This window comes from Polypterus senegalus, chromosome 13, assembly GCF_016835505.1.
Source record: "Polypterus senegalus isolate Bchr_013 chromosome 13, ASM1683550v1, whole genome shotgun sequence".
NCBI classification, from domain to species: domain Eukaryota; kingdom Metazoa; phylum Chordata; class Cladistia; order Polypteriformes; family Polypteridae; genus Polypterus; species Polypterus senegalus.
The window spans coordinates 162,890,319-162,913,442 of NC_053166.1; the positions used below are offsets into that span (position 1 = coordinate 162,890,319).

General features: G+C 51.8%; 2 protein-coding genes across 3 annotated transcripts; one reads left to right on the forward strand and one right to left on the reverse strand.

The window, feature by feature from the left end:
- Nucleotides 1-1,654: 1,654 nt before the first annotated feature.
- On the forward strand, nucleotides 1,655-10,967 carry dhrs7b (dehydrogenase/reductase (SDR family) member 7B). 2 transcript variants are annotated; one of them, XM_039776285.1, is made up of 7 exons: nucleotides 1,655-1,780; nucleotides 7,696-7,865; nucleotides 9,168-9,283; nucleotides 9,358-9,568; nucleotides 10,088-10,180; nucleotides 10,302-10,454; nucleotides 10,548-10,967. In XM_039776285.1, exons 1-7 carry the CDS (start codon nucleotides 1,665-1,667, stop codon nucleotides 10,751-10,753), a joined length of 1,065 nt encoding a protein of 354 aa, XP_039632219.1. In that variant the 5' UTR covers nucleotides 1,655-1,664; the 3' UTR covers nucleotides 10,754-10,967. The 2 variants fall into 2 exon arrangements, with proteins under 2 accessions (XP_039632219.1, XP_039632220.1); XM_039776286.1 differs by lacking the exon at nucleotides 1,655-1,780 and adding an exon at nucleotides 6,281-6,606.
- A 1,174-nt stretch (nucleotides 10,968-12,141) lies between these two features.
- tmem11 (transmembrane protein 11) lies at nucleotides 12,142-22,436 on the reverse strand. Its single transcript, XM_039776291.1, has 2 exons — nucleotides 22,330-22,436; nucleotides 12,142-12,941 (listed from the first exon to the last, which is right to left on the reverse strand). The coding sequence occupies exons 1-2, from the start codon at nucleotides 22,374-22,376 to the stop codon at nucleotides 12,425-12,427; spliced, it is 564 nt and encodes a 187-aa protein (XP_039632225.1). The 5' UTR covers nucleotides 22,377-22,436; the 3' UTR covers nucleotides 12,142-12,424.
- Between the last annotated feature and the right edge of the window lie 688 nt (nucleotides 22,437-23,124).

Sequence of the window (23,124 nt, forward strand, 5' to 3'; positions counted from 1 at the left end):
ATTTTAAGGGAAAAATATGTTGATTCAGAATTTCATGGTGTCAACAAATCCCCAAAAAAGTTGGGCCAAGGCCATTGTCAGCACTGTGTGGCATCTCCCTTCTTCTCACAACACTCAACAGACGTCTGGGGACCGAGACTGGAGACCAGTTTCTCCAGTTTAGAACTAGGAATGCTCTCCCATTCTTGTCTAATACAGGCCTCTAACTGTTCAATCGTCTTGGCACCTTCCTCTTTATGATGCGCCAAATGTTCTCTATAGGTGAAAGATCTGGACTGCAGACTGGCCATTTCAGTACCCGGATCCTTCTCCTACGCAGCCATGATGTTGTGGTTGATGCAGAATGGGGTCTGGCATTATCTTGTTGAAAAATGCAGAGATGACGTCTGGATGGCAGCAGATGTTGTTCTACAACCTGAAGATATTGTTCTGCCTCTCCAGACATGCAAGCTGCCCATGCCACACGCACTCATGCCACCCCATACCATCAGAGATGCAGGCTTCTGAACTGAGCGTTGATAACAACTTGGGTTGTCCTTGTCCTCTTTGGTCCGGATGACATGGCGTCCCAGATTTCCAAAAGAATCGTGACTGACCACAGAACAGTCTTCCATTTTGCCACACTCCATTTTAAATGATCCCTGGCCCAGTGACAACGCCTGAGCTTGTGGATCTTGCTTAGAAATGGCTTCTTCTTTGCACTGTAGAGTTTCAGCTGGCAACGGCGGATGGCACGGTGGATTGTGTTCACTGACAATGGTTTCTGGAAGTATTCCTGAGCCCATTCTGTGATTTCCTTTACAGTAGCATTCCTGTTTGTGGTGCAGTAGGGCCCGGAGATCACGGGCATCCAGTATGGTTTTACGGCCTTGACCCTTACGCACAGAGATTGTTCCAGATTCTCTGAATCTTCGGATGATGTTATGCACAGTTGATGATGATAGATGCAAAGTCTTTGCAATTTTTCGCTGGGTAACACCTTTCTGATATTGCTCCACTATCTTTCTGCACACATTGTGGGAATTGGTGATCCTCTACCCATCTTGGCTTCTGAGAGACACTGCCACTCTGAGAAGCTCTTTTATACCCAATCATGTTGCCAATTGACCTAATTAGTGTTTATTGGTCTTCCAGCTCTTCGTTATGCTCAAATTTACTTTTTCCAGCCTCTTATTGCTACTTGTCCCAACTTTTTGGGATTTGTTGACACCTGAAATTTTGAATCAACATATTTTTCCTTTAAAATGATACATTTACTCGGATTAAACGTTTGATCTGTCATCTACGTTCTATTACAAATAAAATATTGACATTTGCCATCTCCACATCATTGCATTCAGTTTTTATTCACAATTTGTTTAGTGTCCCAACTTTTTTGGAATCCGGTTTGTACTTGTAAGCCTCTCAGCTCTTTTCAGTTTGTAAAGTCGGTCTGTGATTCCCTCGGCCACTTACCGTTTTATTTCTCTATATTTTTATGTCTTTTAATTTCCTAAACTACAGAATGACGTCAGTTGCTTCACTAAAATATTTCAATGTTGCTACAACAACAAAGTGCGATTAAATGAGAGAAAGGGAGCGAGAGGGGCGTGCGCACCGTGCGCCTGCGCACACGACGACAGGAACCGGAAGTGCCCTTTGGCGCCCACGGCCCTTCACGTGACATGCCTTCAGTCAGCTGGGCGCCCCACTCGGCGCCGGAGCCGCCATTCACCGCGTGGATGTCACTGAGCGAGGAGGCTGTCAGCTGCCTCCCCACGGCCGTCCCCGTCACCCACAGGTCTGCACGCCGCTTTGCCCCTCGCACTGCATGCGTTTGGCGGCCCCGCTGACTGACTGCCTGCCTGTCCGCCCGCATGCATGGAGGGCGGGGCCCGAGTGAGCCTTGGCCGGCCGGCTGGCCGTGCTGCGCGGCGCACCTTCAGTTTCAATTAAGTCACGTAAGGCAAAGACAGGGACGATCGTGGGCGGCACGCTGAAATGGCGCTCGCAGACACACAGCGCCAATGAAGGGCTGCCGGTGCCGGAGCTTACACCGGCATGGCGTGACGAGAACAACCGCGTGTGAGCACAGGGCCATCCGGCAGGCATTCGAGCCGAGTCTGCTGGGGCCACACCGCCGTCCTCCTCCTCGTCGTCGTCGAGGCCCGCCCGCTTCCCTCCCTCCGTGTCCTTCAAGCGCGCAATGAAAATGGCAGGAAGGAGTCGCGCCGAGCAGCGGCCCACGTGCGTGCAGGTGACGGTCCTGTGACGACAGCGCCCCCGTGTGGCTGTTTGTCTCTCGAGCGATGTGAGCCGCTGTGTCGCCTCTTTTCACTGCGCTCGTTCAGTTATCCTGGTGGCGTTAAACAAAGACAGACAGACACTTTATTAATGCCAAGGGGAAATTCACCCACTCCAGCAGCAGCATACTGATAAAGAACAAAATTAAATTAAAGAGTGAGAACAATGCAGGTATAACAGACAATAACTTTGTGTAATGTTAATGTTTACCCCCCGAGTCTCATAGTGTGGGGTCTCCTCCGTCTGTCAGTCTGTCACTGAAGCTGCTCCTCTGTCTGGAGATGATCCTGTTCAGTGGATTCTCCATGATTGACAGGAGTCTGCTCAGCGCCCGTCACTCTGCCATGGATGTCAGACTGCCCAGCTCCATGCCCACAGTAGAGCCTGCCTCCCTCACCAGATTGTCCCTCTTCTTTATGCTGCCTCCCCAGCACACCACTGAGTAGAAGATGTCGCTCACCACAACCGTCTGGTAGAACATCTGCAGCGTCTTATTACAGATGTTGAAGGACGTCAGCCTTCTAATGAAGTCTAGTCGGAAGTGGAAAAGGCGGAGATCAGCATATCAACACTCCAACTGGTGTGGGGGTGTCCTGCCCTTAACTCCCGTCTGCCTGAGCAGGACCCCCGCCCCTGGGTGGGCACACTGACAGTTCAGAGCAACCTGCATGTGTGTGAGAAGCACTGGAGAAAACCCACCACGGACTTGAGAGGAGCAGAGCTGGATGGGGACCCCACATTGGGGCAAGTCACCAACACCCCCAGTGGCTCTCGTGTCCATTCTGTAGGCTCTTCGGGGCTTCATTGTGTCACACATCAGACTTTTTCTGACAAATTCTAAAACATACGAGCTGCATTTGTGACAGATACGATGATGATAAAGAAGTGAGCCCCCCTGCCCCAGTGTCCTGTGTGTTTGGAGCCCCCTGCCCATGTCTGTCACTAACTCTCTAACCTAAGCTTCTGTATCTGCACCCTCAGCTCAGTAGATTTGAGTTTTTAAAATCAGCATGAAGTCAAAGAGGACGTCACACTTGTGCTGTGTGAGGTGACACAAGGGGGCGGCCGGCATGGGGAGGGACATCAGCTTGACGTAATCATTTGGACATCCCAGAAATACGAAGGTGTGTGACAGAAATGACACGACTTGTCTGAAGTCCACCAACAGTGGCGGCTGCTCTGCCTGACTGGAGGTTCGTGTCTGCTGATGGCAAAAGGGAGCGGTGGGCTTGACGCGCTCTGAGCTGCCAGCCTTTGTTTATGAAGCTCCTGTCATGGGCTCGTCACACAAACGGCACAATGACATCGGGACACTGGGGCTTATTTTATGGAGAGCAGCAGAGACTAAGGGGGTCCAGACGAGAGTGAGTCAGGAGCCCCCTAAAGCTGTGGGCATCTGCACCCACCATTCGTGACTAACAACCCATTGAAACCCGGACCCTTCAGATCCTCGAGTCTTGTCAGAGCTTAAAAGACGAGTCAGGCAGACGTGGGAGAAGACGTGGGGGGACGGGAAAGGCACAACAGTGTATACCAGGTAGGGAGAAAACTGAAAGGCGCTATATACTAGATAGACCACTGTGAAAGGCACTATACTGTATATCAGATGGGTAGGTGAAGGGCGCTATATAATAGATATGAGAGCTACCATATACTAGATGTGAAAGGCGCTATATACCAGATACAGAGGTAGATCGCTGTATGATATAAAGATGTGAAAGTCAATAGGTAGATAACGGAGAGGCTCCATATAAAAGACAGATGTGAAAGGCGCTATATTCTGGGTATAAAGGTAGGGAACTGTGAAGGGTACCCGTGTTTTGTTCTTTTTTCTGAACTTGTTTCCCAGTTGCTATTTATTTATTTATTTATTTAAGTATTTCAAGTTCTCTCAGTGATGTGAAAGACGCCATATAGCAGATCTATGTGAATACACACAACAGATGGGTAGCTAGCTAAAAGGTATTATATATAACAGATGGAGTCACGGGCAGGGTGCCATATGTCAGGTACAGTTGTGTGAAAAAGTAAGTGCACCCCATGAAGTGCCTTCTTTCTTTCATGTTTTACCATCTCAAGACGTGATCCTCACTTAAAGGGTCTCGGCCGATGAAGGCGACGTAATCTGACGGGCATCAGGCCACAGTTACGTTTTGTGCTCCACGGTGTCACTGAACTAAAGGTAAACGTCACCAGTGGAGAAGGTGTGTGCAGCCCGACGAGGGGCACCGTAGTCATGAGAAGTCGCCGGAGAGACCCTCGCCTCTTCTTTACGGCACATGCAGTCCGACGTGTAGTTTGTTTCGCCCTTCATCACTGACGTGTGTGTTAGGAGAGGATCTCTGAAGTCTGAGAAGGGAAGGGAGCCGTTTCACTGTCCAGCAGGCCATCTGCAAGTGCAGGAGGATCTCAAACAACGGCCAACTTCTCCAGGACTGGCCGTCCCAACAAGTTCAGGCCGAGTGCAGGGTTCTGAGATGCTGACGAAGTCTCAGGATGCCCAGAATTTCATCATAGTCATCTCCTGCCCCTGGTAACATCACAGTGCACAAGTCTACCTTTAGAAGTTCAGCCTACATGGAGGAAACGAGAAAGAACACGAGAGCAAGATGAACGTTTGGCCAGGGACACAACACAAAGAGCAGGACCTCTGAAAGAGAAGAGCCAGAAATGGAGTAGTTTGACCAGAGGAACCTGACAGCAGCCATAAAGCAAGATGGTGGAAATGTTGAGGTTTGGGGCTGCCGTTGGGTCACAGCCTGGTCAGCTCGCCACCATAGAATCCACTAGGAATTCTTCATTGAAGGAAATGTGTGACCACCTGTCAGACGACTGAAGCTCACCTGAAAGTGGACCTTGCAACATGACCGTGACCCTAAACACACCAGCAAGTCCACCAAGGAATGGCTGAAAAGAAAGAAATGGAAGGTTCAGAAATATGGCAAGTCAGTGGCGGGGATTTGAAATGGGCTGAGCACACGAGACCCCCTCAAACGCCACTCCATGTTAGAGGCTGCTGGACAATTCTCGGATAAGCCAACGTGGGGCTCAGTGCCAACTACCAGAGTCAAAGGGGGCTTACACAGCAGTGGTGCATCTGGTTGTTTGTTTTGTTGAATAAATTATTGCAAAGTCAAATTTTCACTCTTTTTCCCCAAAATTTTATTCTCTTTATTTAAAGATACAATTTAAATGAAGCTCAAACCTTGAAATGGTCACAGACGTGAACAAAAGAAACAAAACATGGGGGTACTTACTTTTGCACACGACTAGATAGATAGACACACAAGCAGATGTTAAAGACGCCATAAAGCAGAGTGACCAGCCGATGTCCATGTATGGCGCTATATCGTAGGTTAGGCGCCCGCACCCACCACACGACCAAACACCTTGGGATCGCAAATTAGAACCCGAGTGCAGCCGTACAACGAGTGACACCTCAGCGCCACATTAGTTCATTGGAGCAGATGGAGTTTTTTTTTTGGCTTTGGTAGACTTGAAATTACTATGGAATTAGTAGACAAGTGTGGAAGGCGCTATATACTAGACGGATATATATGAAAGGCACTATATAATAGTAATAATCCCTGAAGGCCAGTTAAAGGGACGCGGTGCCAGGACACTCCGCTGGGCTATACGCTCCCTATAAAGGATATCGCCGCCGGTGTGGTGTAAAAAGCGGGGGCACTGAAGTCGCATGGAATTGAACGGCGAGGCGCTCCTCCATTGCAGTGACGCCGGCTAAGTGCGACTTTTTTCTTAAGCGTTTTCGTCAGCCAATCCGCCTTGACGTCTCATTTTGACTGACAGCTGCGGTTTTGCTAAAAATGTCTGAAAAATAAACAGCCGTGCTGAATGGCTAGGGAGCTGGGAGGCTTCACCAATCATTGAACGAGCTGCTTGTGTGTCCCCGCCTTGTCCGACAGCTCTCAATAAATCAGAATTGAGCGCCTTGCGGCAGCACTTGATACGCAGCTAATCGGTTTGTTCCGCTTTCTTGTTATCGCTCTCTATTTTGTAGTAAATATTTGTAGTTCATTTTCCTATGACCGTGTAACAGTGCCGGGCAAGTCGGCGTTGACACTGCGGCTGATTCGTTCTTATTGGGCGTTACAAACTGATGAAATTACGAGTCGCAGACTCGAATGTTTAAAGCGGCTGCGGCGGCGCAGTGAGACAAACACGCCTCCACGACTAAAGCGAGCATGCGCGAGTGACGTCACCAAAGCACAGTGTCCGTTGAGTGAAGGGCTCGGGCAGCAGGTTCCCTCCACGCTCTTCGGTTCCGGCGTGACACCGAGGCATGCTCGTTCACCAGTTCAGGTGAGTGTCCGCGTGTGTGTCTGCGTGTGTGTCTAGTGAGCCGACCGTTTGAAGAGTGGCCACCCCTCCACTGAGGAGGTACAGACTCTGCCCAGTGAAGGGGCCAACCGCTTCGGTATCGAGTGCTGCCCGCCTGCAAGCCCGTCCCAGGCCCCGACGTCTGCGGGGCAGCGGCTGCTTCACATTTAGCTGTCCGTGCCAGGCTGAAGGGCAGGAGCCGCGTCCTTGACGGTCCGCCTGCGGTGTCGTCGTTTACGCTTTTAATCCGCGCCTTTCGGGGATGAGAGCCGACGTGATTTGAAGATTAGACGTGCGAGTGGAGGAACGCGGGGGGCAATGCGAAACTTTACGGGGACGACTCGGAGCGAAGGCGGCGCGTTTGAATCTTTGAAGGTGTTGAGATTTGAAATCACCGACAGATGGCAGTGTGGCGTAGTGGGTGAGGCTTTGGACACTGTGAGACCCTGAGCGGGTCACGTCACCTGCCAAGTGGAAAGACACGAAAGAAACCGAACCAGTGGTGAGCCCAGTAAGCCAATACAAGTAGTGGCCTGGCATCTGGGTATTTAGGGGGGGGGGTTAAGGGTCTCAATATTAAATACCCGGCACTCAAAATCAAACAAACAGCAGACTTGACAAATGGGTGGCATCTGCAGTGTCCACGCCGTTGAAGACCCTCAGTGGGCCCACTGGGTTTACGTAAAGAGCTCATCTCACAGTTGGCACGACACGCATGGCGCTGGGATGAGGGAGGAAGCTGCAGCTTTACATGAGCAGTCCCATTCGGCCCCCCACCTCAAAAGTTGTTGAGACCCCTTAAGTTCCACTGGTGTCCTCGACGTACTGTCCCGCAGCGAGGTGGCCATCTGCACCGTATGACTCTCTCTCTGTCTGTCGTGACCTCTCAGACGAACAGCTGGTGCTTGGCGGTTCTGCCACATTGTGCCCGACGTCGTAGTTGTTGGTCTCCTGTAAACCTTCTTACCAATTTCAGAAAAGTCTTTTTTAGGATTTGTCAGAGTAAACCCCCCAAGCCTGCTAACCGCCATCTTGCTTCTCCTCGTCTCTCTCTCTCTGTCTTTATTAAAGGACGGCGGCCTCTAAGAAGATGGACTACAGCGTCGGTGGCCTCCTGCCAGTGCTCCTGGGAAGCATCGGGGTCCTGGCACTCTACCAGCTGCTGCAGAGGGTCCGCCAGAGGACGTACATCCAGGACGCCGTGGTGGTGATCACCGGAGCGAGCTCAGGACTGGGCCGAGGTCACGTATGGCACACGTCACCCGCTTGGCTCCTTTGATCGGCCGATGCTGTCCGTCTGTCACCCCATCCCCCTCTTCACTGACCCCATTCTTTAGGTATTTGACCCCCCAGTGTGTGCCTGGGTGGGCTGCAGTTTGGACAAAGACATTCCAGAATGTGGAGATTGCTTACCACCTCGTCAGACCCTGGCGTTTCTTTGGCAGTTTCATTTTTCTGCAGACGTGGGGGGCAAACAAGAGTGAATGCTAAAGGGAGTGGTGATGCCCCCCGCCATTGTCACGGGGGTGTGTGTATTGTACCAGCGCCCCTCAAGTCAAGCTGACCAACTTGTACCCCCACCATGCACTCTGAATGGGGACACAATCACAAAGGTGAACTTCTGGGGGGCTCACTTGACACGCACACCTGAGTTTTGGGGACATTTGGAAGCGCAGACCAGCCCTAGAGACCCTCTCGTAAAGATGATGGTGGGGCGCTGAGATGGCACAGCTGACATGACTCGACTACACGGCCCCCTTGTGGCCCACCTGCTTCCAGAAGCAGACGCCTAAGCCAAGGCTGACAGTCCCCTTGTTTTGGGCATGCAAACCCACACTGGGGTGCCACACTTTGCCCCTAAACTATAGTTGGTCATGCCAGGTAACCCTGCTAGTAGATCAGTCTGCATGTTTACATTAACACGCCTGCCCCCTGACACCCCTCAGATCACCCAGTGATGGCCTTGCCCCCCAGAGCTCACTGGGACCGGTGCCACCTTCCTAGTGATGTTGAAGGGTGGCACAGGACTGCCATGTGGATGTTTGGTGTTGCTTTTGTGTTTGTTGTTGAGGAGACGCACACACCCCCCCCCTGACCAGAGACGTCATGTTGAAGTTTTTGCCCCCCATTTAGTATTCAGTGTCGTCCTCTTGTGAGACCCTCAGGATGAAAGAGGAGGAGGGCAGCAGAGCTGGGGGTCTTTGTGGTGACCACAGAAGCTGCTGTCTACCCTCATTAACTGAGTGGTTCCCCCCCCCCACTTCACCAGCCTGGGAGGGGTCTGTGCTCAAAGGCGCTACATACCAGCGTATCGTACTGGGACCCTGACTTCTTACGCTCTGTCGACGTGGGGGTTTTGGGCTCCTGAATCTGACTTTGAGGTTTGCACCCTCTGTAGGACCCCCAAGATTCACTGCACCTTCAGGGGTCCCATCAGCTGCCTGTGTGCCTTGTCTGCTTCACACTTGTGCCCTGCCACAGAGGGCATCGCCATGGAAAGTCACTTCTCATTGGAAGTTTTCTTTGGTTTCCTTCTCATGTAGAATGTGCCAAGGTGTTCCACGCGGCCGGTGCCCGGCTGGTGCTGTGTGGCAGAGACCGAGAGCGACTATTGGAGTTGGCACGAGAGCTCAAGGGGATGGCAGACGGTAGAAAGAAGGTAAAAAAAAAAAAAAAAAATGAATAAGTGACAGTGTGGAGTGATGATGTGACCCGAGGTCTCTGCCGTGACAGGTGCACGCGCCCAGCATTGTCACTTTTGACCTTTCGGACATGGAGATGGTGGCCAGCGGGGCAGAGGAGATCTTAAAGTGCTACGGCCATGTGGACATACTGCTCAACAACGCTGGCATCAGCTACCGGGGGGCCATCCTCGAGACGTCCGTCCAGGTGGACCAGGAGCTCATGAACGTCAACTACTTCGGGCCTGTGGCTCTGACCAAAGGTAGGTGTCCCCCCCCGTCTGCTCCTTCATTTTGGGGTCTCGATGGCCGAGGCCCAGACCACCCGTGGAGAGGAGCCCCCGATGGGTGACCTGTGTAAAGTAAAAAATGGCAACAGAAAGTCAAAGTGTGGACCCCCAGTGTTGAACCTGCACGTAGATGTGGTGGTCTGAGCAGCCCCCGCCGCCCCCCTAGAAGCATCTTACCTCCGTGTCTGTGTGAGCTCAGGACCCCTTTGCAGTTTTTGGGTGTCCATCTTGTCCTGCTGATTTTTAGTAGCCCCCCCTTAACACATTCACGGCCTGCAGATGTGCAGTTCAGGGAGCGGCCTGGTGCATCAAATGCAGCCTGAGGGGTCCGACTTTGGCAGTGCCATCTGCTGGCGGGGTTCGGCGCGTCGCCAGGCCCGTCTGTTGTTCTTGATGTGTATCCTGGGCTTGCCATCTGTCACTGAGTCGGCCACTGACACCTTACCTCGGAGGGTCCAGTGGGCCGCACTAACGCACGTCTCGCTCTTTCAGCGCTCTTGCCAGCTATGGTACAGCGGAAGACCGGGCACATTGTTGTGGTCAGCAGCGTCCAAGGAAGAATAGCCATCCCCTTCAGGTCGGCCTGTAAGTATCCTAGCGGGTGGTGCCACCACTGTGCCCGTGTTCTGAGTGACATTTGAAGAGATCTGCCCAGGAGGAGGGTGGTCCGGCTCTCCTAAGGCTGGCGTGTGTCCCCTCGTTGCAGACGCCGCTTCCAAACATGCAACTCAGGCGTTCTTTGACTGTCTCCGTGCAGAGGTGGCACAGTTTGGGCTCGAGGTGTCGGTCATCAGCCCCGGGTACATCCGGACAAACCTGTCCCTCAACGCCGTCACCGGAGATGGCTCCAAGTATGGAGGTGAGTGAGGCTGAGCCACGGCCTTTGGTGGCAAGTGGGTCACAATAAAAAGCAACTCGCCACCTTCTTCCTCCTCACTTTTTTCTTTTCCAGTCGTAGATAAAAACACAGCAGAAGGGCGCGATCCCACCGAGGTGGCAAAGGCCATCCTCACTGCAGTGGGCAGAAGGAAGAAGGACCTCCTGCTGGCCGGCCTGCTCCCCGTCCTGGCTGTCTACCTGCGCACGCTGGCACCAAACGTCTTCTTCCTGGTGATGGCGTCACGAGCGAGAAAGGGCCAGAAGCACAAAGAGAACTGAACTGGGGGGCCGACGTCACGAAAACCCAGGGGGGTCAGCTGACCAACTGCCTTTTTATAATTGTCTGAATTAAACAATGAACGGGGCGCCTGCCAGTGAATGGAAACATGCTGGGTGGGCCTCTGCCTGGCAGGCCTCTAGAGGGTGCCAGACCTGCCATTGGGTTAAAGGGGAGAAGTCAGTGGGTCACAATAAAAAGCAACTTGCCGCCTTCCTCCTCCTCCTCCTCCTCCTCATTTCCAGTTGTAGGTAAAAGCACAGCAGAAGGGCGCGGTTCATAAGGTGGCCCTCACGGCAGTGGGCAGAAGGGCACAAGATTTCCATTGCTGCCCCTGACTGAGGGCCCCTCATTGTTTTCATTGTCCTTAGCAACAGCAGAGCCCACAGCTGCCCTGCCACTTCAGGGGTCTCAATTCTTCATTTCCAAAGTGGAGCCTCACTTGGGCTGCAGTGTACGATCAAGTGGTCTTTGAGGTCTGGTGTGGTGGAATTAACAGAATTGGGAAATGAACTGCAGACGAGACCCCCGAGTTAGGCATCAGACACGATCGTGAGGTGAGCGGCTAAGACCAACCCAAAATAAACTGAAATCCAAAGAAGTGCCCACCTGCTTCGTCACTAATGAAGAAAGCTGCCAGGACCCCCAGTCTGAAACCCCTTTGTGAGGTGCGTATCCACTGAAATGCTGCGCCATCCCCCGGGATTAATAAAGGGCACCTCGCGCAGAGCCATTTAATGACTCCTGGGGTCCACGTGTGGCACTGACTCAACCGACTTGCTCGCTCAGTCCCCCCTCCACAGTGCCAGCGATGCCACCAACGGCTCACGCCAGTCTCGGTGAGGACTCCCAAGTCACCGGCTGTCACACGGGGTCTTCCCCACACAGATGCATTGCTTGGCTGGAGGGTGATGGACTAAGACTGGGCCAGCTGGAGTGCAAAGCAGGACGACAGAACGAGAGGGAGTGGGCACGCTGGGCAAAGGCCTGGTGGCATCGGCAACCCTACGCTCGCATGTCCCAATAGCCAATAAAACAACATGACAGCACAGTCACAAACTGGGGAGCACGATGAGAAACAAAACCACCTGGGCACTCCTGCCAGGCTCATATACAAGATGGCAGAAGAAAGGCCATAAAGCACACCAGCTAGTACAGATGAAGACGCTCTGAGGAGGTGGGCACATGCCAGCTGCTGATACTTCAGCATTACAGGGCACCATGCAGACGGGTGCAGTCACATGATCCAAAGTGACAGGAGGCATACCCCCCTAACGTCCCCCCCCCAAACGTCCGCTCTGAACGGCGCAGGTGGCCGTCACACCGGGACGTTTAAAGAAGAAGCAGCAGCCGCTGAAATGTCCTAATTTTTAATGAAAGTTTTGTTGTGTTTTTTTTTTTTTTTTGTTTGTTTGTTTCTTTGTTTGTTTCTTTTGTTTTTCTGACCACCAATAAAAGGTACAATACAACTACCAAGAAAAATAGCGGCGGGCCTCTCGAGGCCATTTATAAAACGTCATCGTTGGGATTTCATTTTTGGATGAGAAGTCCAGTCCTCCCCTGATCGTCATTTAGTACACGCACACCTGTCTAAAACGGGGGTCTCGCATCGGCTTAGTAATCAGTGCACTGGCGCCGGGACCCCACGCTCCAACACTCGAGGCCCCGCCCAGTCATACGGCGTACAGCTCGTAAATCTTCTTGATGCAATACGCCAGGGCGGCGAGCGCGATTGTGTTATGGAGTCTCTTTCTGTGAATGTCGTCCTTCCTCACCAACACCACGGGCGTGGACGAGGTGAGCGTGTGCAGCGGCAGCCGCGACAGTTTCTGGGTGTCGTACTCCACCTGGTACTTGCAGCAGGGGTCGAACTGCCACGAGATGCCGTAGAGGGCCGCGCAGGCCACGCTCAGGGCCCCGGCGGGCAGGGCGACGTAGCGCGAGTACTCGAGGGACAGCGAGAGCGGCGACAGCAGGCAGGCCGTCCCGGACAGGACCGCCGTTTTGTGCAGACAGTTCCCCACGGTGATCCACCGGGCCGTCTCGTCGCCGATGCGGGTGGGCTCGATCACGATGTACTTGTACTGCGCCTCCAGGGCCTGCTCCAGCTCGTACTCAAACTGCTCCTGGGCGTTCTCGCCGTTGTAGATCTCGTGGACGATGTAGCAGTCGGTGGCAGACAGCGCCCCCCTGGAGGAAGAGAGAGAGGAGAGAGAACAGTTGGGGTCAAGGCGAGCAGCGTTCCGCAGGACTGAGAGCCCACCTCCTTTGTAGGAACTGTACAGTTATGTATCACCCCCGAAGACCCCTCGTTTTGACAAGGCATGGGGAGCACGGAGCCGAGGTAGTCGTCGTAAATGTGACATCAAGAGGGCGGGCACACCTTCCTTAACGCCTAGCGGGCACTACTAGGAGGCGGCCGTCCGGTGCCGTTTTTATTAAAATGGCTTCGCCTTTTGGGGTCTCAAGTGGGGCTGCACTGTGAAGAACAGGACAAGTCGTTCAGCTTCTCATCACGAGCTAACGGGTCATATAGCGCCTTGACACCTTTGGAGTACACGTCACAGGAGGGGACCCGCTGGCCGGGGGCGGAGTCAGGTGACAGCGTTTGTCAACCATGGCTCACCTGATATGCTAATGAGATCACGAGGAAGTATTTAAAAATAGAAAAATAAATAAATAAAACACTCAAACGGTGTGCTGAACAGGAAGTGCAGGTCCGGATCTCAAATTGGCGACTCCGATTTCAAAGTGGGGTCACAGACCAAAAGATGTTTGAGGACCCCCGAGTTCTGAGGAGACCCGAGTGAGGGGCTTCAAACTGGGAGGGTCCATCAAGAACACGTGACGCCGTTACAAACTCCACTCAAACATCTGGGGGTGGACCCCAGCAGGGCTTCAGGACCCCCCGGTCATTTGACATGATGCTATGGGTTGTTGAAGTGGGCAGGACTGTCCTCATGCAGGCCGTACCAAAGGGACTCTCAGATCCACTAAAGGGTCACAGTGGGCTCAAGTGACAAGTGCACGCACGTGTACTGATTAGCACAAGTGTGCCACAGCTGCCCTTGGCAGTTCATTCATCGTCCATACAAACGCCTGCAGGCCCACAAGACCGGGGGGCATTTCAGATGCTGTCAGACCCCAAACGTCTCCCCAAGTCGCAGATGGAGGACCGGACAACGTGACGATGCTTGATGCCCACACTTACACTGCTCTGTCAGAGTCTCAGCTGCCAAAGACGACGGGCCCGAGTGACTCCGCACTTTTAACCTGCGGCCTCTTGGCTGCCCTGTGGCGGTGGCACAATGTTCGGCATTTGCATCCTCGGTTTTAAAAACAGCAGCTTCACTTACATTTAGGAAGGCAGCTGGCATCACAAGGTCCTATGGGGTGACTCTGGCATCACTTTTCTCCTAAACATACAGAACGAGGACGGTGAGGATGCCCGTTTGAATCAGTCCTTCAGCAGCGTTTAGAACCCGAGTGTACTGAATAACGGGCACAGCGTACCCTGGCCCAGCTCGGACGTCTTCTCACACTCCAGAGGTGCGGGCAAACAGAAAGCTGGGGCTTGAAGGGCTTTTACGTAGGTGCCAGCTGCTTTCACTGATGCCCACCCAAGTCTTCCATTTTATTTCCCAGAGGCCCCGGACGTCGTCGTCTAATCGCATTCATTCTCCAAACCACTGCACTGCTCACCTGCTTGTTGGGGGCTTTGTGAAGCAGCCAACTGAAGGGCCGTCTGTCCTGGGCTCTTTGACCCTCTGCCAGTCCTGCCCTGCATGACAACATGACAGCGAAGGGGACACCAAAGTCGCCGAGTGACACAGACGTCTTACTTGAGGTTGGTCTCTGCCTTCCTTGGCGCACACAGGCTCTGCTAGTTGGCGCTCTGTGCGTCTGTGTCACCCGCTCTGGACGGCCGTATTGGTGGGAAGAGGCGCCACTCCATTTTTACAGAGGGTGACTTTCAAAGGCCAAGTGACGGGTGGCACCTAAATAAGTGAAGCCGGGCAGTCAGCCCTTACACTCCAGTTAAAAAGTGACCACAGCACACAAAGATGGACGTCTCTGTGCCAGTGAGTGCTACTCTGTCCTACTCCACTGCTTCCTACCTGGTGTGCCAGGCACCTCAAAGTTCTGCCACCATGGACTGGCAAAAGTCAAAGTGCAGCAAAGCCACTCATTTAAAGACCCCTTGAAGCACAGCGACTGCCCACTCATTCAAGTGCCGGAATATCTCAGGTAGTAAAAAGGGGAAGACTGGCATCAGCCGCTGTCACACGACACTGGATAGGGACCCTCCTCTGTCACTATCTCAGACACGTTTACAACTGTACACCGGGCACATCTCTCCAGATCAGGGGTCTCCGGCGCCACTCCTTTTCATTCTATTTTTGCTGCCTTCTTTTATTTCCTTTGTCAGCCAGCCAGTCACGAGCCAACAAATGACCAGCTGACCAGTGCCCACCAATCAGCTGAAAGGTGAAGGTCTCGGTGATGTCGATCAGCTCAGGTCACCCAACCGTGAACTGACGGTGGTCTTCGAAAAAAAGGAAAAGAGCCGTTTTAGAAAAGCGTGCCTTGGCACAAAGGGGACACCGACGGGTTCAATTAATGACTAAAGTGGGAGTCTGAGGGCCTGACCCTCTAACTTCAGGGCTCACTTCTAGAGGTTTGGGGGGCCATTTAAAGGAAAAAAGAAATAAAACAAACCAGAGGACCGAGACCTTAAAAAAAAACAAAAAAACAATGAAGGAATGAATCAGCAGCAAAGACGGCTCCCCGATTAAGAGACGGGTTAGAATGAAACTCCACAGCCATGGCGGCCTGGAGCTGGAGACCCCCTGCTGTGGACGTAACTGGCATTTCAAGGACTGGAGCCTACCTGTACTCACTGGGTCATCTGTGCCAGGACTGTCCCAAATGAGGTGACACTCCTGATCCTCTGCACTGACATCAGCCTGGCACGGCGCTAAACTCTGTAATCTCCAACTCGACGCCAGGCTGTATGAGGGTGGATCCTTGGCATGGAACAGCGGGGAGCGCTATAAGGTGACTCTGGAATGCGACCACTGGGCCGCTGCCAGCGTGGTGGGCTTCTCCTCACTACCCGCTCTCATGTGCTCCTCTTCACCTCCTCCAGGATTGGCTGTGCCGACTGGGCGCACTTTTAATTCTTTGTTTTGTTACGCAGTGCCAGGCCCGTCACGCTCCACGTGTTCATCTCCACCGAGACCCTGTACCCACACTGTTACTGAATACATCTGTGTGTGTTGGCATCTCCCAATGTAAACTGCTATGAATAGCACACTCTGTGGGTACGGTCTGGGCATGTCAGCGCCTGAGCATAAGGAGCCCATGTGTCTGTGCCAGTGCCAGTTAAATCCTGGGTGGGATGTTCTCTCTCTCTCTCTCTCTCGTTTGTTTTCCTTTCTTTTTAATCTTTGGACACAGGAGACTATCAGGTGAGCGGGGTGGGAAAGGGCCTGGCATCACTGAAGTTTGTCTTTTTGGCACTACTTTGACACCAATGTTCCGAGACTAGAACGGTGCCAGCTTGTTTCACAGCATTGGTAGTCGGTGTGACGTTCATGGAGGGCAGCAAGCAGTCAAATTACTCCAAGAGGCACAACAATCTGAGAATAACAAGTAAAAAAACACACGCGAGAGAGACCACCTGGGGCAGCACTGTGAGCGCCAGTGTGTGTGTGTGAAGGACAGGAAGATGATGATGATGATGAGCCACAGCAGCACATCAACGCATGTCGAAAAGAAAAACAGCGGACGTCACATCTGGAGCCGTGAGGGACAATCGGGGTGCGAGTGCAGCAAGCGTCCTCGTTATTTAGAAAGGAAAGGAGACAGACAGACAGACAGACAGACATTACTGGCAGTCCCCCTGCTAAAGTGTGATGGGCACTTCTACAAACGATCAGCGGTCCAAGCACCCGTCCAGGTCAACGGCGCGGACTGAGGAGGGGGCACAAACGGAGGGCTCGTCGACGCCCGCGCTGGCATTGGCCAATACCAGTGTCTCCATACTTTGAAGAACAAGGGACATCTCTCTATTAATGTGTGTGTGTGTGTGTGTTAGCAGACTGGCAGAGTCCAGGAAACACACAGATGACAGGATAAGTCAAACAGCAGGAAACTGCCAACACCGAACTTGGGTCATCTGTTTGGTTGTTGAAGGCAGTCGACTGTCCCTTAGTGTCACTTGTCACGTGTGTGAATGGTACGTTAAGGACTGCAGTGCTGCCACACAGTCACACAGATAACGACAGCCCCTCCTGGATTTGGACACACGGGTGTAAGAAACAGTCGCACAAAAAAAGACAAAGGCTGCGATGCAGGGGCTCAGAAGTAAAACATTCACGACAAACGAAACAAGTTGGAAACTTTAAATCTGGGATAAAAAAAAAAACAAACGTAAACCTCGGCAGTGCTGTCCTCTCGACCTTCTCGTATACTCAGATATGGCGACGGATATTTGAGGCTAGGATGATATTTTAAATGAGGGGCATTAAAGAGCCATCAACAACAAATCTCTAGTGGACTGACGACTGCAATGCGGAGTTCACTGGCTGTTCAGACTCTTCTTTATAAGCCGCCAGTTAATCCAAAACGCGGCTGCAAGAATTATTACAAGAACTAGAAATACGAACACACAACTCCAGTTCTTAAATCCTCACACTGGCGCCCGGTGAAGTTTAGGGCAGATTTCAAAATCCGGCGGAGGTCCGGCTTACCGGTCTGAACTTCTCATGACTTACAAACCTGAGCGCACGTTAAGATCTCAAGATGCCGGTTGGTCTGCTTAGGATTCCAAGGATTATTAAATAACGTGGAAGTCGAGCTTTTAGCTATATGACCCCCTAAATTGTGTGGTGGTCTGCCTGCCACTATACGAGATGCCCCTTCGGTCTCAGCTTTCAAATCCCGGCTGAAAACTCAGGACTTCAGTTTAGTTCACCCTGACTAGAGCTGCCGATTGACTGTGCAGACTGTCATGAGCGCTGAAACACAAGTCACATGACCGTTAGAATTGGATACTAACCCTCACCTATTGGCATTCTCTTCTCAGTACCCAGATGTGCCACTCAGTGCCATGGCCCACCTGCCAAGTAGTTCTGCCTGCCTAAGGTAAAGTCCTCCCTGATGGAGGATCACAGGAATCTTCGGGTAGAGGGGTCCTGTCATCGGATTGGCTGGCCCAGCTCTGTCTCAGTTTGATGGCCGAGGTCTCCAGAACTCTGAACAAATCCAAATCCTATTATGGGATGTCATCTACTGTTAAATTCTGATCCGTATTCGTACATTTTTTTTTTTTATACTGTATTGAGGATGACTTGTGTTCTATCGGCCCCTTTCTCTTTTTGACGCCCACCCTACCTGATGAGGGGGTCTCTCTCTGAACTGCCTTTCCTGAGGTTTCTTCCATTTTTTCCCTACTAGGGTCTTTTTTTGGAGTTTTTTTCTTGTCTTCTTAGAGGGTCGAGGCTGGGGGGCTGTCAAGAGGCAGGCCTGTTAAAGCCCACTGCCGCACGTCTTGGGGGATTTTGGGCTCTACAAAAATAAATTGTATTGTAAATCAAATCAAATGAATAACATTAATGAACAATTATTAGAAAAGTCAAGTGGAGTAAATCAGACTCTGCAGCTGCACAAATAAAAAATAAAAGTCGCACTTCAGGTTAACGGAAAGAACTCACAAGTGGACAGAAATCTGCGTTTTGTACCCAATACTTGTATGTAAAATCGGGCTGACCGAAGTGAAGGCGAACTCAAGTCACCGTGTTTACACACAGACAGACAGACAGACACACACAGACACGTCATTCTATACACTCAGGGAGGTCTGAAACGTCGAGTTTCGTTCAAATCACAACATCGAATCTTTGGAGGCCTCCAGCACTTGCCCTTCACTTCGTATATGAGAGTCAAAAACGCGCAAGCAGATTTGCAACACGAAAGGCTTTCAGAAATTCCGATTTCTCCTGTGATCCTCTTCAGTAATCGGCTGATCCCTACAATAGCAAAGAGCTTGAAAGCGTTTGTTTAAATGGAAATATCCGGAATGATGTTGGATTTTACTAAATGGACGTTTGAATTTGCGTATTTAGTCCGAGCCTGCAGCTGCGTTCTCACTTACTAAACAGTAATGTCTGTGAATACCTTTAGAAGGCGCACGTCACTCTTTATACAGCCCCCCGTGTTGTTGCCCTGGGGGGATCCCAAGCCTGGCATTGAACCAATGAATGCCAACAGCAGTTTACTCAAACGATATTTGACAGCTATGCCAGTATTGGTGCCAGGCTGGTGTCACCCTTAGTATTTGGTGTGTTTTCTGTTGTAAGGCCCAACATCGTTCACTTCCACAATGGAGCTCCTACTACTAACTACTACTGATAAAAAGCCACTGAATGGTACTTGGACATGCCCAGTGCTGCCAGCCACCTTCACCCTCACCCTCACAACAGGCTACAACAAGCAGCCAGGTCTGCTGAAAAGGTCACTGGCACCAGTTGTCATGAAGCAGGAAAGGGGGGCTCACCGCCGACCCCCCACATCCAGGCCACAACATTTTTGAACTTCTCCCGTGCGCCAGGCGTTGGACTAAAGTGCCCCAACGCACACAGGTGGTCTCACCGGGCTCTCAAGCCCCCAAACGGTCCCAGTGTCTCCCACTGGACGTGCGCTTCACGTGCAGGTATTTCAGTGCCCCCCCACCACGTCTCGTATTCCCCTCAGGCCCGTGTGATCCGCTTAGAGAGACGTCAAAATACGGGGGGCACCTGCCCTGTACACCAGCAGTCTTGGCCAGTAAATGGGATTCGGGTGACCAGTCCCTGCTTCGACAAGGGCAGACACGAGGGCTCAAACAAGCCACTGAGTGGGGGGCCGGCCATACTGGGTCTCTTTGGATGGCAGCGTTTCACTGCTGATAACGTGGAACATCCATCGGCACACGTCGTCTCTCCAGACGCGGGCAGTGACGCACAAACAGCCGGTCCTACCGACTACGACGGGAAGTCCTCTTCTAGGCTGACGGAAGCTCAAGACAGACAGGACTAACAACTACTGGTCAATTCAGTTTTTCCTTTGAGACTCTTCAGTGCCACGCGCGCCCCGCTCCTCCTTCAGTTCATCCTACTCCTCAACAGCCTTCCCTGAGGTACACACGGCCTGACATGTTGTACCGTAGCCATTTAAAACCCGACAGACAGGAATAGCCGAGTGACAACACGAGTCAGGCCAGCAGGCACAAGTGACGCTTCCTAAGCCGCTCCTCGGAGAATTCTACACATGACTTAGTTGGAGTTCATTCAGCTCTTGTGCCAGCTCTGGTGTCCAAGTCACGTCTGCGGATACATCTCATTAACACCACCGACTGATTAACCCGAGCCGCCTGTGCCAGTTGGCTAATGAGAATAGAAGGCCGTGATGGTGTGGACGGGTCTCCTCCATTAACTGTACGGTCAACAAGCTCCAAATGTGCAGCAAACACCCAACAGGCCTGTGAAACTTGAGGTTTCTGAAGCACTCAAACAAGCAGGCAGACATACAAGAGGACACCCAAACAGACCAACAGCTCAGATAAATCCTGCTGAATGTAAGAAAGGAAAGGAAAATAAATCAAAACACGCAGCAATAAATGATAAGAAAATGATAAAAAAAAAGTGACTCGGGTGAATGAAACAGCAGGGTCAGCGTGCCAAGAGAACTGCTTGGACTGCAGGAGGTCAGGGAGCTGCCATCATCACGCTGGCCGGCCACTCCAGTCCTCCCTCGCTCGCTCGCTTACACAGCAGGTTTTTGGTTCCTTTTTTTTTTTATTGGATATTATACTAGAAGTCAGTGCAATCACTTCTTACAGCTTCAACTCCCTGACAATATGGTGCCAATGTTTTAAAGAATGATCAGCCTCTATTTCAAAAATAAAAACCAAACCCTGTCCGTGCCTTTTAAATTTCATTCAACTTTAACTACAATATGGAAAGGGCCTCGAGATTTTGCTACCCCTCAATACCCGCAGCTGGAAACGGCATTCAGGCAGGACTGGCGATGAACTGCTCTTCCACATAAAACACTCCACACACACGTCAAGTCGGTCAGTCAGTCTGTCTGTCTGTCAGTTCCTGCTCGCTCACCCGCTTAAATCACTCATTTTCTAAACCCACTTAATACAACGCAGGGTCCCAGGTAGCTAAATCCGGTCGGTCCCGGCAGCGGCAGCCGTCATGAGCCACATGACCCGAGCAGGAATCCAAAGCCAGTCCTTCTCCAGAGACACAGCCGCACGCCGCCACACTAATCCACAAAGACACCATTTCAAGCCAACACTGCCAAGGCGGGCAGTGTGGCGCAGTGGTTAGGGATCTGAGGCTGGGGGTTCAAATCCTGCTGTGAACACTGAGTGCCCATCACCAAGTAAGGAAACGTAACTGGCATCACTCTGCAATGGACTTGGGCAGAGCATTCAAAGTCCACACTGACAAACTCAGGACCCCCGTTATTTAAAGCAGTCCGACTGTGCCAGGTCTTCAGACTTGGATGATGAGGATGATGCCGCCTCGACTGCACTTTTAACTTGAATGGTGGCTTGTCTGCTGCTTTTCAAATCGCCTACATTTCCACTTCATTACTGCAGAACAGTCGGAGGAGTTGATTTACTGATTGCACCGCTGCTGCTTTAGAATGTCTGGGTGGGCCGAGGGGCTTTTCGTGTTATAACTTTATACTTTGTTAAAGGTGTCAAAAGCCTTCACACGCTCTACTGACAGATCAGTGCCACTCTTTGCCCTTGGGGGGGCTCGGCTGGTGTGCTGCCGCCTTGCCCTCCACGCAACTTCATCGTACGATCGGCCCGGTTACTGCTCCATGAATGGTATCGTGTTGGAGGCTTTTAAATGAATCAAATATGCGAGGATATCCATCGGACACCGCGGTACGCTGAAATGCCGCTCCAAGCCCTGGCTGGGAGGTCGGGGGTCGCCACCCTTAAAACGACTTTAGGCTCACCCCGCAAGCGACACTAACGACTCTCGACATCTGCCGATTGCTAACGATATGGAGGAAGCCTTCGTGCAGCGGTCGCCCTGTGAGCGAAAGCCGCCTCTGCCGTGACCTTCCACGCGGTTTACTCCTCGCTGGAATTGGGTCAAACGTGCCGGCTTCTCGGGGAGGCGCGATCGGAGCGGCGGCACAAGTTTGCCGCGATTTTTCGCCTCCATTTTATTCTATAGACTGACGAGCGCTTCGTCGAACAGCGAACAGTCCTGTTCGTTGCTTTCCGTTTAAGAGCCCCGTTACACAGGCGCTTTCGTTTGGTGTGCATTGGCACAAAGTGTGACGAAAACGTTGGGCGTGATAATCCAGTAGAGTCCTGAAGGGAGAACCAAAACAAATTCCTTTAAAAGCCTAAGAGGGGGCTGGCAGCTCCAGTGCAGCCCACACGACGGGGCAGAAGTCAGATTAAAAATAATAAGACAGATCCGTATACCTAATATTCGTTTCTTTGCGCAATGCCTCGATAAAAGTTGCTTTGACGGAATAAATAAGTGGCACTGACCTCTCTCTGCTGGCTGGGACACCGCGCCTCCTTCCCCACGCCGCCATCTTGGAGACTCTACACGAGTGCTGTGGAGCACGACGCGAACCCCTATGCACCACGGGAAATGTAGTCTCACCTACGCTAAAAACGAAGGCGTCCGAGGGTGCCTTGGACTGCATTTCCCATTGCATAACCGGAACTGACGCAGACGCTGCGTAGAAGAAGCTGTCTCGTTCGTGTCTTTTGGTCTTATGATGGAGGACGAGCTACACCGAACAGCGCACTACATTTCCCAGCGACCCAACGCTCCGAATCGTCAGCAAGAGCAACAGTATGGTATACCATGTAGGACAGAACACTTTACAATAGCGTTTTGTCTTTAAATGTCTCAGGCGTATACCGATTTAGTCGTGACGCTTTCAAACGATAACATTTAAATCGTGTATCTGTTGGATTATTATTGTTGGATTATTATCTGTTTAAGTTGGCAACGTTTTCACGTCGTGTTGATTCCGTTTCAGTCTTCTGGAAAGCGAAGCTCTTTATTTTCATACTTCTGTATTGAATACCGAGCCTGCTGAAATGTTAAAAGACTCGGATTATGGGATGTTTGCTGTTATTGTCGTCTCGGCAGTGACTGACAGTCTAAATCGACTAGTGGTCTAAGGCGGTGGTCCTCAAGTTCAGGCCTGGGGGCCCCCTGTCACTGCAGCTTTTGGTTTCTTCTCTTAATCAATCAATGAAACCATCATTTCCGAGTTTTATGGTTTTGCATCCATCCTGAAATTACAAACTGGTTATGCTGTTTGTACT

What these genes read in the sequence shown, in the direction of transcription:
- dhrs7b (XM_039776285.1), top strand. Translation starts at nt 1,665, where the DNA reads ATGCCTTCAGTCAGCTGGGCGCCCCACTCGGCGCCGGAGCCGCCATTC. An exon ending in TGGCAGACGGTAGAAAGAAG is followed by an intron (nt 9,284 to 9,357) that starts GTAAAAAAAAAA and finishes CTGCCGTGACAG; the next exon opens with GTGCACGCGCCCAGCATTGT. An exon ending in GCCTGTGGCTCTGACCAAAG is followed by an intron (nt 9,569 to 10,087) that starts GTAGGTGTCCCC and finishes TCGCTCTTTCAG; the next exon opens with CGCTCTTGCCAGCTATGGTA.
- tmem11 (XM_039776291.1), bottom strand. Translation starts at nt 22,376, where the DNA reads ATGGCGGCGTGGGGAAGGAGGCGCGGTGTCCCAGCCAGCAGAGAGAG. An exon ending in GTCCCAGCCAGCAGAGAGAG is followed by an intron (nt 12,942 to 22,329) that starts GTCAGTGCCACT and finishes CTCTTCCTCCAG; the next exon opens with GGGGGCGCTGTCTGCCACCG.